We start from the raw sequence: 19,933 nt of genomic DNA, 5'->3' as shown, positions 1-19,933 counted from the left end.
CGAGGGCGACAGTGGCGTGGCGTGAATTGATTGAATAGATTGTTATACCATTTAAACCTATGGAAAAGGATCGATAAACATGGTGTTCGCAGCGAACACCTTAATAATCGATTCTTTACCATAGATTTAAATGGCATAACGATCGATACATCGCAATTCACGCTGCGCCACCGGAGGGCGCACTGAGGGCGCTACACTTTTTTTCGAGAAGAATAAAACAGGGTAAAATTTGAGAGAATGATATATTTTCACGATACATTAATGTAAACAAACGAATAAATGCATATTTAAACAATGCTCATCAAGCAACACTTGATATTCATAGATGGCATGATACAGAGTGCTCAGTGATTTAGTACAATGCAAAGTCCTAAGCATTGTGCGAGTGTGTCATGCAAATGTCTCTCTGTATCCTAATAAAGGCTCATTTGATCTAATTTTTAAAACATTTTCAGATGTATTCCCACATCTGTCACGATAAGCTGTGACAATATTCAAAATCCTCATCATTTCAATTGTTGACTTTGGAGAACAAGGCGCAGAGGTGCAGCTTTTGAAAAATGTTGAGATATTAATGATTTCAACTAAAACTAGCCTTGAAATATATTCAGAGAAAAATTCACCACCGAATTCCAAGTTATAGAATCAAAAAGTGATTTTTAACTTCCTCTCACTCTTAAAAGCTCCATGCAATTCGAAAAAAAAACACGTGGGTGTTTCTTGATACAGCAAAAAGTGATCGTAAGCTCCCTGTCTTCCAAGCCCCTCAGTTATAAAGCGCACCTGGCCATTTTTAGGTTCTGAGCCCAATTTATTTTCGTGGATGGATTTTTACGATCTTATTATTAAAGATAGACGTGATAAGGTCTGAATATACTCGAGCCAAATCATTGGTTGGCTAAATTTTTTACTTCAATTCAGATAAAGTTATGAGGGAAACTTAATACCTTTCTCAAGCTGTCAATACATCTCCTGAATTCGCATCGTCAGTGGAGATTACTGGATTTCCACAACCCGTGTCATCAACTGATCTACAGTCTCGTGACAATGTGAAACTTATTTTCAATTTTTCAATTTGGCAACCTTGGATTTAAAAATTCATCACTTGGCCCGCAAGTTTTTACTTTCTCGTTTTTAGATTGCCTCTAATGAAGTAATAAGGCAGGTCTGCAAGATGATGCCTGACAAATAATTCATCTTGAGTTCATTTTCAATTAAGCTTATAAATCCCTGAAATAATTGTACATGTATTTTTCGAAGATATTTTCATTAATTATTTCCGACATTTAGCAGCTTCAAAGTCAGTAACTAAGTATCATTAAGAAGCCTCTCACATACACCCGGTCGATTCAAGGACTTTGCAGTTTTGATAAATGATTGTGATTCACTCCACATATTTTCAGAATTTGCTGAAAGTCATTTGAGCGCATTGAAATTAGCTTAGGTGTTACTCTCACAAATCTTACTTTAGAATAACGATTATTGCTCCAACTTTTAAAAATTAATAATCTTCTTTAACCGTTCCCTTTTATTAAAGGTATGTACAATTTTGAAATACAAGTATATATATTTGAAACAGACGATATTTTACAATGTTTATTTTTTTGGGACAGTATTAGTCACTGGAACATGTAAGAATTTCGAATTATCAAATTCCGAAGTATAAAAAAGTGATATTTAAATGAATGATGGTATATGAGTGCAGAAAATTATCGATTAGGTGCTCTGCAATGTTAAGGAATTTGTAAGATAAGTAGTTCCAATTCAGCTTGTAAGTTTCAAAAATTTCTAGTATTCATTTCCACTTTTAAATATTATTTTGTCGAAATTTTCAAAATTACTCGCCTCAATTGAAACTTTATGAAATCCAAGGTTTTGCAAAAATAAAACAAACGGAAATGTGTCATGTCCTTTCCTAAAAAAACAACTCAGGAAATAAAAAAATAAATAGATATAATCAACTAAACCACCCGTAAATCAAATGGTCCAAACATGTCGTCCTAGTGGCCAGAAACTTTAAAGCTAGGTTACTTTATTTGTAACATTTTTTTAGCCTGTAATCTAACACATTCTTGTTGAACAAGCATCGTATCGTTGAGACGTTAAAACTATATATAATACATATGGATAACCCAAGTGGTTGGCCTGTTGAATTACGTTTGGGTTTAATTTGTTCCTTTTATTTTCATCTGGATGGAGGTTTTAAAGAAAACATTATCTATTTACATTGAAATTTTGAGAAGAGGACTTTATAATCACTACTATATGTATTTTTAAATAAGAGATTTCACAAAAACCTCCGAACACACCCTCCTAAATTGGTGAGTAACTCCTAGTAATAATTGACCTTCCTCTTGCGAACATGCGGCATATCAAATATTTTCCTTTTTCTGAGGATAGCTTTGAACTCTAGAGAGAATTGTTTGATTCTTTCCTATATTTGTCAAGATGTTCGTAAAAAATGTATTGGTTTTTATTTTTAGGGAGTATAAAACTTGATCGTTTCACGAATTCCTATTCTGTGGATATGTATTATTCGGATGTCATTATACTGTATGAAAATGCCCTTCTATATAAAGCGATGCATCAAATTAAAGTTAGGCGTTTCATAGGAAATTTGAATCTCACGATCACTCAATTTCCAAAGAATCAGGAAAGAATTCAAATTAGAGTTGGATGGAAGGAAGAAGGCAAAAACTGAAGCCTTGATTTGAATAGTTCTTTATCGTCTGTTCAAAGCATTGATGCCAACAGGCGAGATAAAAACAAATTTTTTCGAGGGAAACAAAATGCCAGATATGTTCCCTTGATGCAAATGCCCATCATTATTTGTGTACAGTAAACATTCTTGAATGCAAAATAGATGACTCCTTTGAAATTTTTATAAGATTATGTGTCAACTCATTATTGTACCGATACTTTTCAAGCCCGGTGGTTTGAAAGAACAGCTAACTTTCATAATTCAACTTTCCATATTCCGGCAGACACTTCTATATTAGATATATCAAGAATCTGTATATGTGAAAAAAGAATTATAACTTTTGATGACGTTGATGATTCGGACAGAACTGTCCAGAAATCTAAAAACATTCACAATTCTACCGCAACCTTTGTGAATGATGTGACCAATTTGTTAAATGGGTGAACTTATGCAAAATATGTCTATCTATGTGCGGATTTCATAGCATGTAAACCTTCCTGCATAAATACGTCCAAATATTCTCGCTATTCTAATATAAAACGTTGCAAAATATTGATATTTTACACAAAAACGGGTACTACTATTTATGACAGACTTAATCTATCCCATGCACGAGAAGAGCCTTTTTCTAATATTTTTGAATTTTTGGACCCATTCAGCGTCCAATTTCTACAAATAAGTGACTTTTGGTTCAAAGGCAACCTATCTCTCTGCCAATCTCTCTTTCATTCGACCTCCGAGTGTTGTCATCTTAGTTTATTTCCAAATTAGTATAATCAGCTTTTTCTCAACTTTTAATGCACTTACGCTTTTATTGTGCAATTTTACCTTTGTGCGGGTAAAGCGATTCAACAGGACGCATCGTGATGCATAACATTTGCTTCTGAAAATTGTATAGCTTTACTTAAATTGGGGTCAAAGGAGAGGAAGTGAGGTAGATTTTTCTTGGAGAGAAATCAAGGTCACTCTGATTGCCATCGATAGACACATTTGCGGATTTTGTTGAGGTCCACGACGCCCGAATAAAAGATTTATGTTAAAATGCTGGATGGCATTTCAGAGAATGATTCCATAGTCAATCGATCAACTGATGGATTTGGGGAATTTTTTTTCTAAATTCCCAAATGTTAGCAATGTTATCGCCCATCAAGTGTCCGTAAACAAGATTTGACATAGAGACACTTTGAGATATCTTCAAATTACGTCACAAGTGAATGCCGCAGGTCATTTTGTCTTTCAATGTTTATTATTCACTCAGAACATGCTTTTGAAGTTATTCCAACATTTGTTTTGATTAAATCTTGTGTGCGAATATTTGATGAGCTGCAGCGCGATGTGACATTCGTGAATTTAAAAAAAGTGTCCGAAACATTAGGAATCTTCCAAACAATTAATAATTTGATGAACCGACTGCCAAATCAGTCTCCAAAATAAATAAAAAGCTTTGCTTTGAGGTGATTCGACGGCTGTCATATTTTGTGTCAGGACGACATGCATCATCACACCAATTAGTTCCATGTTTTCACATTTTTATAGAATTTTGAATCGTATCTCTACTGTCACTTACCAAATTTGACAAACGACTCCAACGTATTTAGGGTGGGGACATTTAGAGGAGGAATGTCCCGTTCGATACTGATATCAAATCTGCACTCGAACGAAATATTTTCCCTCTAAATAACCCTGCCTTAAATACGTTTAATTCGCTCGGTTTTTGTAAGTAACAACAAAATTACGATCTAAAAATTCTATAAAAATGGCAAGTTGCGGAAAACACGGAACTAATCGATTCGATATCGTTCTGACACACAGTATGACGGCCATCAAATCGCCTAAAGCGCCAGATACACCTGCTTGCTAGACGCGCGTCTCGACGCGAAACACAGGATCCGATCCTTCTTTGAGCGAGTTGCAGGCGGCGAGTTGCAACCTGCACTGAAAAAAATAATATGTTGTTTTAGCACCTGGAATGTCAAAAATGTGTCTGGTGATCCTAATGTGCTGCCTTTACTGCTCCCGCAGTTAATTTTACATCCTGTGAATGCATATTCAACATGAGTTGAAAAACGCTGACTCCGCGAGTTTAAATACTAAAGCCTACACACAGAAAGGAGCGGCGTGTTGCCAGCGCGACTAGCGTCTACAAACCTAAGGCTATACTTCACGCATTGCGCAATGCTTGAAGTAGTCTCTTTAGGTTTGTAGGCGCTGGCCGGCCACCCATCAAGCCGCGGCGCGTCAAGCAACTTTTTCACCACAGAGGTGTTGCACAGTATCATACGAAATTGAAGGCGCTCCTTACTAATACGCTGCCTTTACTGCCCCCGCAGTTAATTTTACATCCTGTTAATGCAAATTCAACTGCGTCGGCAATCAAGGCAGCATCTCAGAATCACCAGACATATGTTTGATATTCTAGGTGCTAAAACAATATACTATTTTTCCAGTGTGAGTGGCTACGAAGATTGCCGAACGCGGCCGAAGGCCTACAAGACGCGCGTCTAGCTCGCAGGTGTACCTGACACTTTAAGGTAGCCCACTGTTGACAATGTCGTGCATGGTTTAAAATTTCTCTTTACAGACTTAGGAAATGACGCAAGAATTGCGCTTGCTCCCGGAGCCGGAGGCCATCTGTTTCTCCTGGATGCTTTGGAGATGCTGGAGTTGGAGCGAGGAGGGGATGCCCGGGTGGTGGGGGGTGGGGCCAGGGGTGGGAGGCGCCGAGGTGGTGCCGCACTGGGTAGGCAAACTCTGGCGGCGTCGCCGAAGGGCCGGGCTCAGGTTGTACTTCACTTTGGCCTGATTCAGCAGCTCTTTGAACACCTCGGTGACATTGACGTTGTCCTTGGCCGAGGCCTCCAAGAAGCCGTGCTCCCAGTCCATTGTGACTAGGGACTCTGTCGTGTCCAAATCCACCTAAAACAAAAATTAACAACAGAAATTAACACGCTTTATATGCTGTAGAGCCCCTTTATACCCGGAGTTAAGACAACTCAATGGAGAATTGGACTGAGTTAAGCAGAAAAGAACCAACTCACATTTTGGAAAAAATTGAGTTATGAGTGGTTTTGAACTCAACCACTGCTCTATCTATCGCCAAAAATTCAAAATTTTTGTTGGGGCAAATTTTGCAGAAATTGAACTTTAAGTTTAACTTTTACATTGAGGCTTATGCAGGAGCTAAAATTTAAGTCTCTTTTTCTCGGTTCGATCCCGATGTGGCTTGGTTCCTTTTTGTTTAACTCCGTCCAATTTGAACACGAAAAATAGCTTCATCTGAGCGTCCAATTTGAACACGAAAAATAGCTTCATCTGAGAGTGCTTAATAAGTTGAGTTCACAGTATTTTTCATAATTTTTTTCCGAAATGGGAAATCGGAGAAAAATAGATTTAAAAGTGAGAAAATGTGCCGCCTTGTGACGTCATCTGGCGGCATTTTCCATTTGAGTTATTCTGTCTAATGTCCTCCGATATTTGTTCAATTTAAAAACCAAGGATACCCTCGTGCTCAGTTTTCTTAACAGTTTCATTTTAAACATGGGATTTACAAAATTTCAGACACCTGCAAATTCTCCATTCTGGTTGGCCATGGTGTCACAAAAACGTGCACCTGAACGAACGATATTGACGGACAAGGATTAGGAATCTTACGATGTCTGCCATCCAAAACAACATCAACAAAACTGATCAAAACCCCACCAATGAAACTGCAATAAATAAAATGAGATTGATTTGTGATTTATTTGTTAATCTATTTTTATTTTGCCTGTAAGTTGGAGTTTTTTAGCCAACGTGCGTTAAAATCCGCGCGTTAAAAAAGTATGTTAAATATTTTCATTTTGGTGCGATGAGAATAAAATGTACTTTTGATAAATAACAATTAGGTTATTTTTCAATTTTTTTGTTCAGCATTTTGTTTTATTATTTTTGCCATCTTGGTGCACACTTTTGTGACACAATGAGCGAGAAAATTACCGTTTTGAAAATCTGCAAGAATTGATCATATAAACGAATCTGAATCTCTCTATTTGAGATTATTCAGATACCTACCTCGAGCCTTAATTTAGCGCATGCAGATCAGTTTTAAAGAGGGGTTGCATCGAATCACCTAAGATTTTGAGTTTCATATTGGATCACGCATTACTTTACGTTCATTATGTCTGTGAAACTGTTACGAAGAAGTTTATGAATTCGAACTTCGGTCCGCCATTCGAACGAGATGCCATTAATTGAATTATCGCTAAGAAGTTGAAGTTTCGGTGGCTGCTTTGAAACTTCACCCCCGACGCAACCAAGCATCGTAATGTTGCGTCTCCTTGAACTTCCAATCTAGTGTGCTGCCGTGCTAGGGAAAAACGCCGTTTGAACATTCAAGAGTTGCCATATTTCTTCCGATAAAATGTGTATTTTTAAGGAGATTCATGAGTGTTTGTACTTGAAATCTTCAGGAACTTTAGCTGAAATTGCAAACAAAATTAGCTGAAAAATTAGAAGAAAAATATTCATTCGTTTGACAGAAAATACTTGTTTTATTAAGTTAAAGGAAATTTGGCGACACCTGAATGTTCATACGGCGTTCTTTCTTAGCTCGGCAGTGTGAGAGAGTAAAGCGTACGTTCACTTGTTTGAACATAATTACCGAAAGAGTATAAACTTGCAACATTCACGGACACAACCGCCAAAAGGTCAAATTTTTAATGTATTCAAACTGGAGTAAACTTCTTACTTTAAAGCTCAGCAAAACTTCCTCTGAAACTAATACAGATTATGCGAGGCAGTTGAGATCCGAAATTGCTACAAAACTCTTGAGCCGAAAATTGCAACCACTGACGACAAAGATATTATGTATATTATTTTGATCTCAAGATATAAGCCTGGCTAACTTGATAGGCTGATAATATTCAAGAGGCCTTATTAAGATGCAGGGTGCAAGTCTTACTTTAGAATTTTGTCTTCAAGGGACAGTGTTGCCGTACTTTTTGACCTCAAGTTTAAAAATATGTTTCGTTTCATCCTCGCTCTTTCTTAAAAGCTGACTTTAAGCAATTAGACGCGTAGAATCAAGAGGAGAAAGTAGTTTCTTCAACTTTCAGAAACTGCATAAAATGCAATTTTTTATACAATGATGACTTTGTTTGAGCTAAAGTTTAAATCACGTGTCAGGACTCAGATAAATAGGCGAACGTCGTCTTTTTTCATAAAAACTTTTCAAAAAAATACGCAGAAAACCTTGATAATTTCCAAAATAAGCGCATTGGTGAGAATTAGTCCTCAAATTAATAAGTCCATTTAAGTTTATTAATTTTTAAGTTTAATAAATCCTTACTTGATTTATGAACGGTCAATGACAATTTTTTTAAATTACCTAAGACAGTTAGCTCACTACGTATGTAGATACGCTCACTTGGAATCAATTATTTATTTATGATTGTCTTTAAAAAGTAAAAATAAGCTTCACTGACAATTTTAAATGAAGGTATAGTACTAATTTGTTTTGTAAGATTCTCACATTAATGTAACGCGTCACAAAACACGAGACAAACGCAAGGATAGTACAAAGAACTTTATTTGAACGACCTCTGAAGAAAAAGTCTAACGCGACGATAATACCAAGGTTTCAGCGGGTGATTATTGAACAATGAGTACTTTAATTGCCGCCAAGACTACTAAGAACCCCTTGAGTATTGTGATGGGATGAACTCGGTCTCGACTTCCTTTGAATGAATATTTTACCACGAACAAAGCGGGCAACTTCCGAGGAAGTTCTATCAAAGAAGCATACTTGACGTAATCTTTTGATTGAAGATATTTTTCACCTGAGCCGCGACCAATAGTTTATAATGCTGAAGTAGAGTCTTTTTATCCTTACTTTGATGATTTTTCCGTGCCAGCATATGACGCAGTAGTTTACGCTTGTTCTAAACAAGTATGGTTTCCTCTGATGCGTTAGATTAATAGTCCATGCAGTGTGCGTTAAATAATAAAGTCTGAAAATCGGGAGTTAAGGGAAAATTTGCAGTATAGTAAAATATTTTACTATTAAGTACTAATTCTTTTTACTCCATTCTTCTTTTTTCCTGTCCATCTCTCGTTATTCCTCCGCTGTACATTTGTTTTTCTTCCAGAAATAAGAGAACTGAGAAAGCAACCGCATGCACGAATTTCATTACAACGCCTTCAGTGGTGTGTCGCGCTTTCAGATGAATCCCTTAATTTATCCGCCATTTAAACCTATGAGAAATAATTTATTAACAGTACGTTCCCAACAAACACCTTAATCATCGATTATTTACAATAGCTTTCAATGGAAAAATATCGATGGGCGATGATATACTGCTAAACGCCTTGATACAACTATTCGTGTCCCATGGATATGCAAATTGCATATCCGAAAAATTGAAGGCATTCTGGTTTTTCACTTATGCACTCTTAACACGGCAGCACCAGCAATGTGGAGGCGGTGGCAATTCTTGCCATTTAGTAACACTGTTTTCCTCACTGCAGTGGCGTGTCACGTGCTCTGCGGTGTATCGATTGATCTGCCATTCAAACCTATGGAAAAGGATCGATCAACAGGGTGTTCGCAACGAACACTTTAATAATCGATTCTTTATACCACAGCGTCAAATTGAGAGATATCGATAATCGATCATTAACGCCTATCGCCACTACCTCGCTGTAAATGTATGTAAAATAATATCGATTTCCAGTCAGCAAGACTCTATATTTATAACAGGTTCCACAGTTTGGGTCATAGAGGAATATAGAAGATCGTTGAGTTTCGCTTTTATTGCCACTAGGGTCTTAAGACAATTAAAATTGTTGCTAAGAATTACTATTAGGAATAACTCCGTGGTTTCATTGTTCTAAAATTTCATTGTATAATCAGCCATCATGACAGCTCTATTATTCGTAAGCTAATTCGCAATGACAAGGTTCTGCGCCTCATGCTCGACTTTAGCTGTCAGTGCATGTTAATTTTTACAAATCTAGAATCTTTCCGAAGCAAACCGAGAATATACATTACTATGCCCGTGCACAACAAAATCGCAAAAAGCCATTTTAATTTATTATAACCATTTTCAGCTTATTTAAAGATTTTACAATTATTAACAGCCTGCAGTTTTTGAGAAAAGTTGCAATGAATGTTGGAATAATTTGTTTATCGTTAAAATCGGTCTTTAAATTTTTACACATGAACGAGGAAAAAATCAATGATGAGTAGAGTGAATTAGAAGGTTTTTCCTGCTGCAGCCATGCAATCTCGAGATTTACCCCTTTTAAATTTTCTAATTCATCTCAAATGACCAAAAACATCCGTGGAGGAATTCTGAAAATGAATGGAGTACAAAGCCAGCATCCCCGCTGTTCCTCATTCTCCACGGCTCTCCTCTTGTTCTCTTTCTCTAGAACGATCTAAATTTTATTTCAGGGAATCCGCTCTTTGTTCAGCTCTCTGCGGCACTTGAAGAGAGTACTGCCGTACTAAAGAAGAACGCCGTATGAACCTTCAGCCGTTGCCAAATTCCCTTCGATAAAACACGAATTTTCTGGTAAACTTATGAATATTTTCTCTTCAATTTTCCAGATACTTTCGTTCGCAATTTTACCTAAAGTTCCTGAAAATGTCAAAGAAAAATATTCACAACTCTTCTCAAAAATGAACATTTTATTAAGAGAAATTTGGCAACTTTCGAATGTTCATACGTCGTTCTTCCTTAGCACGGCAGAGCACCCACATGCATTTCCACATATGCACACCATGCTGCCAAACTTTGGAAGTGAGGAGAGAATGAAATCGATTGCAGTTCATTCCACACTCTTTTTCCTCCATAATGATCTGTCCTATACAGCTGTTGCATCATCATGCTGTTGCTGTTGCAACTCTCTAATTTGCATGATGGTTTATGTGGAAGCAACAATTTATTATTCTATTATAATTTGGGCAGATTTAACCAGAATCAGCCTGACTGTGCACGCTGCCGAATTTTCACTCGGTGTTTATTTTTCTGGCAAAGAACCAAACAATATCTAGTTTTGAAGCTCGATGTGAATTTCCCTCGGTTCATGAAGAATATGTTCACAGCATCTAAAGTCTGAACATTGATTGCTTCCCTGTTGAAAAAATAAAATGTGAGAGGGTTTCAGACAATGGGTTATGTAGTTAGGCTGACTCTGGTTTGATGTGGTGCGCATTTTATCAGCTTGACTTGTTTCTAGCGAAAAAAGGCATGACACATTAAAAGGCCAAAAGAAATTTGACAAAACTTTTTTCCATTATTGGTTTTGAGAATTTAAAAATAGGTTCTTTTGAAAAAAAATAAGTAACTAAATCCGTGAAATATTTAAGAAGTGTTTACAATACTTTTTAAACCACATCGGTCTTTCAAAAATGCACATATTTTTATTATTTCAAAATTGCAAAAGCTTATCGAAGCCCCGAAATCCTAATAATTCAAGTTTGTAAAACTTTCCAAAGTCGTTTGTGAGGCCGTTGTAATCGCCCTCTTCCGTTCAAACATGTGTTTCTTTTGATGTGAATTTGTTTGTTTTTGTTTTTTACGTCCTTTACATGTCTTGACATTTATTTTTGTTACTTTGGCGGCCGTAATAATCTATTATTTTGCAATAATTGTATAGTTTCATTGAAGTTCCGGTTCCAGTTCGGGCGAACTCATGTGAACAGCATCCCTTCTTTCAAGGAACAAGTTCCGGGAACTGAGCAGTTCGTCGAATAAGTTCCTCGAACCACGCTCGTGTGGGCAGGGCCTTAAGTGCATTTTGGGATCCCAGTTGGCAACGGCGTGAAATTTGCCGTCCCGTCGGTTTAAAAATGCATCATCCTTCGCTAATGCCTCTGTCAATACCTTTTATTCCCGTATTTGTGGACCACAAACCAATATTTGCTCGTTCCTGGCGCGCAGGGAAAACCAGGAGCGACGCTCGCGGGCGAGAGATCGAGGGAGCTTGCATCAAGTGGAGCACTCCCACGCGATCAGGGAAATTTCGGGCTGCGGTTTACGTGCACCTGCGGACCCTCACTATTGAACGTAACGAGGATTTGAGTGGGGGTCCAACCTGGGAAGCCGAAATTTCGCGAAAGGTGGCAGAGGTGCGTATCGGGTACCATTTAGGGTACGGTTTGACACACCTGCGCTGAATTTGCTTGTGCACACTCCCGCTGGGTATAATGAGGATTTGAACAGAGCTCCAACTGTGACATTTCGGAATATACCGCCACGGAAAAATTTCGCACATGCGGAGTGCTTCAATGCCGCTTGCAAATCGGACGCAAAAGCGCAATAAAGGTTCGCGGTTCCATCGGAAAGGATGAGGGAGGTAACAAGCAATCCAACACGCTTGTGTATATTTCACTCCCACAGTTTAGGTCGACTTCAAATGCTTGCACGTTATTTTCAAAGTTTTTCACTATCGGTCTATGGTAGTTTTAATCATGATGTGGGTGGTTTCACGATAACCGGAACAGTTTTGTCGCCGTAACAGCTAGACAACACATTTTTCGGTCATATTTCTAGTAGTAATGATAATCACTCGAATTTTTTTGCATTAATCTACACAGGGTTACGTGTTATAACGCTTTTTATATATTTATCGCTCTACTTTTCAATTTTAGTGTATAAATGACCGAAAATGTGATGTCTGTTACGCTGCTTTTATTAATTAAGAAGTATAGAGCTGTAATACGTAAGTGTTGGGCTCCTTGGATGCCAAGGGGGGCAGCCCCCGTGCGTTTGGGCTCCTTGGATGCCAAAGGCGGCATACTTTGAGAGTTGGGCCTCTTGGATGCCAGGTGGGGCAGCCACTGGGGGGTTGGGCTCCTTGGATGCCAATTGGGGCAGCTCCTATGAGGGTTGGGCTTCTTGGATGTCTGGTGGGGTAGCCCGCGGGGGGTTGGGCTCCTTATGTACCGAGTGGGGCACCCCCAGAGGTTTTGTTCCGTGAAAAACACGTTTCGCATTCTGAAATTCGTACCCTGCTGCCTTGGTCAATGATTTGCCTTCAATTCGCCTGCTATGCAAAATGACTGCCATGGCGCACGAATAGTGGTATCAGCATTTCGCATTAAGATTAGGCAGTCCTTTGAAGGCGCTCTTCGGTATCCTATCTGCACTGGAAAAAAAAAAAAAAAAAAACACATTGGATCTAGAGTTCAGACTCTTGAAAACATTGACAAGAAAAAATACTCTTGATTCAATCGGATTTTTGCTTGAATCAAAACGAAATCCGCTTAAATCAAGAGGCTTGGTTCTTGATTTAAGCTAGATTCTGATTAAATCAAGATTACTTTTTCTTGTCAATGTTTTTAAAAGTCTGGACTGTAGATCGAATGTGTTTTTTTTCCAGTGCTCATGAAATTTTCAGCTCGTCATAAAACATAGAATTTTTATTATTTTAACATTTAAACGTGCTAAAGGCATGTAAAAAGGAAAGAACAAGGAGAGTTTTTGGCTTTGAAAAGTTATTCTTCCCAAAATATTGAACCCGTGAACTCCTCTGTATAAATTTACAGAATTCTGTAAACTGTCAAAATTTGACTATTTGCCCAGGCATTTGACAAAATGCTTGATTTGACTAATTGCCTTTGACAGATATATAGCTACTGTCACACGATCAAACTTACCTATCAACATATCACGGTCAGGTGTTGTGATTCGCTAATTTAGTGTCTTGGACAGATCACAATGGTTGACCTTGATTTATTGATGGCACGGTTTCATCGCTGCCGCGCTAAGGAAAAACGCCGTATGAACCTTCAGGCGTTGCCAAGTTTCATTCGATTAAAACCGAATTTACTAGGAAAATTTTGAATATTTTTTTCCAACATTTTCAGACAATTTTGTGCGCAATTTACTCTAAAATATCTGAAATTTTCAAAGGAAAATGTGCATAAATTTCGTCAAAAATACATATTTTATCGAGGGAAATTTGGCAACTCTCGAATGTTCATACGGCGTTTTTCCTTAGCACGGCAGATCGGGTGACGTTAGCGGCGAAGACGACTTTTGAAAGTTTGCGGAGAACTTACCTCTCTGGAGGTGTCAGCGAGGTCGAGCTTGTTGCCGACGACGACGATGGGGACGGAGGCGGAGCCCTTGATCTCGATGATCTGGTCGCGGAGGACGCGGGCCTCCTCGAAGGAGGCGGCGTCGGCGATGGAGTAGACGAGGACGAAGGCCTCCGAGCTGGAGATGGAGAGGTCGCGCATGGCCGGGAACTCGAAGGAGCCGGAGGTGTCGAGGATCTCGAGGGTGAGCTGGACGCCCTGGACGCAGAAGTCGGCGCGGTGCATCTCCTCCACGGTCCGCTTGTACTTGGACGAGAAGACGCCGTAGAGGAACTGCGTGATGAGCGAGGACTTGCCCACCTTGGCGCCGCCCATCACCACCAGCTTGTGCCGGGTCCCGCTCACCGCCGACGCCGCGTCGCCACCCTCCCCGGACTTGTCCAGCGAGCCCGCCGTCGACTCCGAGCGGCTGCGAACAATAACAACCAAGAATAACAACACTAAATATGTGGCCGCAACTGTGCGTAATAAGGTGGTAAAATTGACTTAATTATTTCTGCCAAACGGAACTACCGACGAGTGGGAAAGATGGGGTGTGCTCGTTAAGCTGCGCACAGTGGGATCGAGTCGATGGAGATGTTGCATGTGTGAGGAATTTGCGATTTGACTGTTGATTCTAATGTAAAAGTTCGGAAAAAGTTCGTGAAAACACGACGTGCCACTGCTTTTCTCTGAAATCAACTCCAAAGCTCAAAAAAAGCTCTCAAGTTTGAGGCCAAAATGGAGGGGATAATCCCACGCAATCCTCAGAGTCCACGTCTACATCAAGAACAACCCTCCATGCAAGATAGGGAACAAATACATTGACAGGGTTGCCGTGTTTTCAGTGTGGAATCCCCAAATAAAGTGACAGCCCTGTCAATGTATTTTGCTCCCTATCTTTGCATAGAGAGTTTGTTTATGATGTACACCTTGAAACTCTCATGGATAGCGTGGGATATCCCCTCCAATTTTTGGCCTCAACTTACGAGCTTTTTCTGAGCCTTGGGGAGTTGATTTCGGAGAACAACCAGTGTGGCAACCATCGTGTTTCTCGCGAATCCTTTTACATGCGTAATCACCATGCACAATCGCCAGTGGGTGTCGGACCAAATTTGGGCAACTTTAAAAACGCTTGTAACTCCGTTTATATACAAAACTTTGAGGTTCTAAAAGTGAATACAATTGGTATTTCTTTGCCTCGTGCAATTTTGCTTACAGGTACACTTATTGAAATTTAAAAATGTGACGAAATAAACAATTTACAGTTTTAGATCAAATATTTCGTGGGTTTCCAACCTCTCTGCAAGTGTATTTCGATATACTCGTGCTGCGTAAGAAACGATGTGAAGGTGGGCGTGATTCCCTTTGGGCATAATATTTACATTCCTGTTACGCGGAACTATGTGATAGCTTTTTTTTTTAAAAATTAAAGGTACATCCATGAGCCATGGGCATGTGACCAAGATGTGTGAGGACAGGGCTCATGAGTTTATTCGTTATCGTAAAGTAAGCTCTTTGAGATGCTGTCGTTTACTAGGGCGCTTATAATAATATCCCATTATCATTCTTATACGGGCGCCTCTAAACTGATTCGACTTCCCACCATGTCTCTAGTTCCGTTTGGCAGATATAACGTACCAAATACTGCAATGCACATAAAGAAAAAGTAACGCAAAAATAGTTTTGTATAGTATAGGAAGTAAAAACGCGAAATATCACGAGCTGTTGGAGTTGATTTTTTTACAGGACTTTTTTGGAGCCCCATATTCACGTGATCGATCGATACGATCCAAGTCAGAAATAATTCGTTTGAACACAATTTCGGTCACCTTACCAAGGCAAAGTATCACAAGCGCCATGCGACGTTTAAAAATTTCCTGCCGCCATTTTATTTTTTTACAGAGAAATTGTTCAACGAAGCTGTCCGAAAATTTCACTGAATTTTCTTTGTGCTGCCGATAAAATTTAGTGAAATTTCCAAACAGATTCAACCAACAATTTCTCAGTAAAGAAATAAAATGGCGGCGCGAAATTTTTAAACGTCGCATGGCGCTTGTGATACTTTGCCTGGAAGGTGACGATTTGAACTACCCACCCACGGTTTGCCTACGTCTGCCCTGCCATGGACACAACGTCATGCACGCTTTCGGGATTGCCAATTTTCCTTTGGTAAAATGGGAAATGTTTCTGTAAGTTCTTAAGAAATACCGTCTCCTTCCAATAGTTTTGACGACGTTTTCTACATCTGATCTACACACGATTTTTTAATTTGTTTGTTAAAAATTTTTTATTAATTAGTTTTTATTACTTCTAGTTTCTGAAAGAGCACGTAAAGATTATTTATCAAGTGACATCACAGGCGATCCCTCAAGAGCTTCAGACTGTTTTTTTTTTATACGAACAACTCGAAAATATCCTTCGACGCAAACCTGAGACAGATGGACCATTCTCGGGACAAAAACTTTAGAAGAACACGTATCCTTACCTTCGACCCTCTTTTAGACGATTAAAAATAGCTTAGTTTTTTTTTGTGTTACACATCGCTTTGGAGTTCGACAAGTCCCATAATTCCCGTCCAGGGTTCCAATAAAACACCCGTCCCCTCCTTTTAATGGCCCGAAAAAGTTACGAAGCAGAGGGAAAAAAACATCAAAGAAGCCCGGGAGGCGTACAAGAAGTTCGAGAAAGCACAAAAGAAGAGGGCGCAAAAACCTTCCAGAGAGAACAAAGAGGAAAGGCGCAAAAATATTACAAAAGTAAGGCAAAGTAAGAAAGTAAGACAAAGGGGTTTGCATCGTTAACAAGTCGAAAACTACGTCTCTCCGAACGAAAGACGCTGGATGCCAAGTCTAACCTATCTTCGTTGGATTCTACGCATTGACGTGCGTATCTTGTGGCTTCTACGCGCCTTTGACGACCCTGCTTCGCATGATCGCCAGTTTCGGTGGAAAAACATCGAGTTTGTACGGTTCGTCTGTAAGAACGCTGTATAAGCCATAAGGCGTTGCCAAATTTCTTTCGACAAATCACGAATATTTAGGACAGTTTCTGAATATTTCTCCCTTAATTTTTCAGAGGATTTCGTTCGCAATCTAATCTAAAAAGTCTGAAAACTTCAAGGACCAAATTTAACTGGGCAAGTCAATTTTTTACGAGATAACGTTTCCTTTGAAAATTATAAGGAATTTGCGTTGTACTATGGAGAAAATTCGCTGCTATTTGCACGAAATCCGCCCAACCGTTTTCATGTAAAAAATTAATTCGTCCAATTAAATTTGGCAATTGCTGATGTGGCTTGGTTGCTTTCTGTTTAACACGGTCCAAATGCTCTTATCTTTCTCTAAAAATAAATATTTTCGACGAGTAAATTTAGCAGATGGCAAATACCTTTGCGGCGTTTTTACTTGGCACGGAATTGTGGTGGTCCTTCTGCGCCACGATAGAATTGTGACATCATCAACCTTGGCAAATCTTGATTTTATCCTTGCGCCCCCGGTTATAGCGCCTAGGGGACGAAAATATCTTCGTGCGGAAGGGTGGCCGAATTAGTTTTGTTTCCATTTTCCAACTGCGTAGGTAAATGATTTGAGACCAGATTTATTCGATAAGTGAATATTTAAAGCATTGTTGAAAGACTTTCTAATCAATCATTTACCCATTTTGTCATTCTATTACGGTGTACTTCGACGCTGGAATTTCATTTATAAAGCGCTATATGAAATGAAATAGGGCATTCCTGTCATTCAGATTTACTGTGTTTTTATCATATTAAAAATGTGTACAATCGTATTTTTAATCTTTTGTTTAAGTAGCGAACTGTTATTTTGATGCTGAGCTATGCCATGATGAAAAAGTACGATTGCGAAATTTTAAAATCTTTTTCGTAGAGTATGTTTGAAAATAAGCATGGAAACTGTGTTACATAATTGCAAAATCATTAGCTTCCGGCTACTCATAATTGAAAAAAAAAAAAAAAAAAAAAAAAACCAACAAAGTATTGAGCTTTTCAGCCAATTTAGTGGAAGGGAACTATGTGAATTGAGGTCATGTGTTTGACAATGAAACAGTGTGAAAAGGAATTACAGGTTTAATTAAAAATTGCCTTTTTATTCTTTGTACATAATTACCTACCTCGTCATGTGATAATATTCATCATCATTCTTTGATGATGCATTTTTAAAGCAAGGCAAAATTTACTGAATTTTTTTATGTATTAAAACAGTGATAGTTACTTTTACTGTAAACGATACAGACTTGACATGATATTTGAACGAAAAAGTTTCTCATAACAACGATTCTTTCTTGACAAAGAAAAAAAAGGAATAATCTTTTGTAATTAAGAGAAAAAAGCAAAACGAGGTTCTAGTTGTGCTGTAAAATGTTTTTTTTTTTTTATCTTGGATTTAATTTGGGGTAGGAAAAAAATGAAGGTGTAACCCAAAGTCATCCAAAATTGAGAATCGTTCGGGAGATTATACCCGCGATTATTTTTATTTACGAGATTTACAGCTCAATTACCTACTTAAGAGCCCAAACTGCATGTTTTGGCAACGCCGTCTCACACCTTAAATCCCTTCCAAGGATCCGTGACAAGATTAGATATCCCATCTCATCACTTGCATTGAGGATTTCATGCCAACGTTCAACTCCCTGCCCTCGATAAAAACGCAGGAACGTTTCTTTTAGAGGGAAAGTTAAGGTTCCGAATGGGCGATGCTAGGAAAAAACTTCAGGAAGGCGAACCCTCCGCTGAACGTGTAAACGTTAAAGTGTGATCGTTGGTTTGAAAATCCTGCAAACTTCTGATACCTTTGACTGCAATGAGGAGTTGAACGAATCTATTTTGTTTGAGATGCGACAACGCTGAAAGCTCCCGGAGAGTGAATTCGTTTTAAAAACGTTTACTTTTGATCTGTAAGAAAAAATTCTGAAGAAATAATGAAACAATTTATTGTTTCAAGCAATATAATAACTTTTGGATATTAACACAAAGATTTTTCTCTCTGGTTTTTAAGATATTTGAGAAATAAAAATGTTTAAAAAATATGTTTAAACAAAACGAACGATTTTAACTACAAGTTTAAAATATGAAAAACAAAATTTGATAGTTATATTCTTAATCACATCAGAAAGTATTTCTAAAAACCTTTTACACCGAAAAATAGGATGCTGATTTAACATTGTGGATGTAAAAAAGTGCACGACAACTTACAAATCGCTGAATTAACCGCTACAGCGGTTACTTTGGCAATGTCAAGATGTAAAACTAACCGCTAAGGCGGTTAATTCAGCGTTTTGTGAGTTGTCACACGCTTTTTTATATCCAGAATGTTTTGACAGCATCCTTTCTTTTTTCGGTGTAAAGCCGTTATTGAATAAGAAATCGAAAAATGACCTCAAAACTTTAATTGTCTTTTGATAGCATTTTGAAGTTTATTAAACATATACTTAAAAAGCCTCCCAAAATAAGGGCTGACTTTCGCCCCTGTTTCGGTATTCGATTCGACCATCGAAAGAAGGTTTAAGTGGAAGCTTATAATAACAGAAAACTCAGGAAAAAATGTCAAGGTGAGTATATGAACCGTTTTCGAGTTACGGGGGGGGGGGGGGGGGGCAGAGGGGTCAAACTCCGGCCTTATTTTTCCCTATTTTCTTGTTATATTGATGTGTCTACGGGGTAGCTATCGTTATTTACACATTTTATACACAACGATTCCTACGTTCTTTTACACGCAAAATCGAGTTTTAATGTTGACGAGTCGATTTATCGATCGGTTACATCGAATTTTTAAGATTCATTACGGAAAATCGACGATTTTTTGAGATTGAAATTGTTCATTTGTGACTCAAGGATGAGTAAATGCGCCTAATATGACTGTAGTACACAGGAATCTACGTATTTCCTTTTGTATAATCGATTTTAACCGTTAACGACTCGACCTATCAATCACTAATATCGATTTTTGCGATTTTTTAGGAAAATCAATGATATATTGGTATTGATATTGGTTATACTCCATCCGGGAACAACCGGATTTTGGGTTTGAACACATTTCCGGTCATGTCGTTTTCATGTTGAGTCAAGTTTTCGATTGGGGCACATTTCCGGTAAAAAATAAATCAATGTTTTCGATTTCCGATCAAGTAAAATTTCGGGTGGATAA

The 19,933-nt window shown here is 38.3% G+C and overlaps 1 protein-coding gene across 1 annotated transcript in view; it reads right to left on the bottom strand.

The window, feature by feature from the left end:
- Positions 1-223: 223 nt before the first annotated feature.
- LOC109040651 (ras-related protein Rap-1) overlaps positions 224-19,933 on the bottom strand; it is a 95,633-nt gene continuing 75,923 nt past the window's right edge. Inside the window, exons 3-4 of the mRNA XM_019056640.2 lie at positions 13,749-14,196; positions 224-5,617 (exon numbers count right to left, since the gene is read on the bottom strand). Of these exons, the coding sequence (XP_018912185.1) occupies positions 5,285-5,617; positions 13,749-14,196 (781 nt within the window). The 3' untranslated portion in view covers positions 224-5,284. The remainder of the gene's footprint in view (positions 5,618-13,748; positions 14,197-19,933) is intronic.

This window comes from Bemisia tabaci, chromosome 8, assembly GCF_918797505.1.
Source record: "Bemisia tabaci chromosome 8, PGI_BMITA_v3".
In the NCBI taxonomy this organism is placed as follows: Eukaryota; Metazoa; Arthropoda; class Insecta; order Hemiptera; family Aleyrodidae; genus Bemisia; species Bemisia tabaci.
This window is presented reverse-complemented; position numbering and strand designations above follow the sequence as displayed.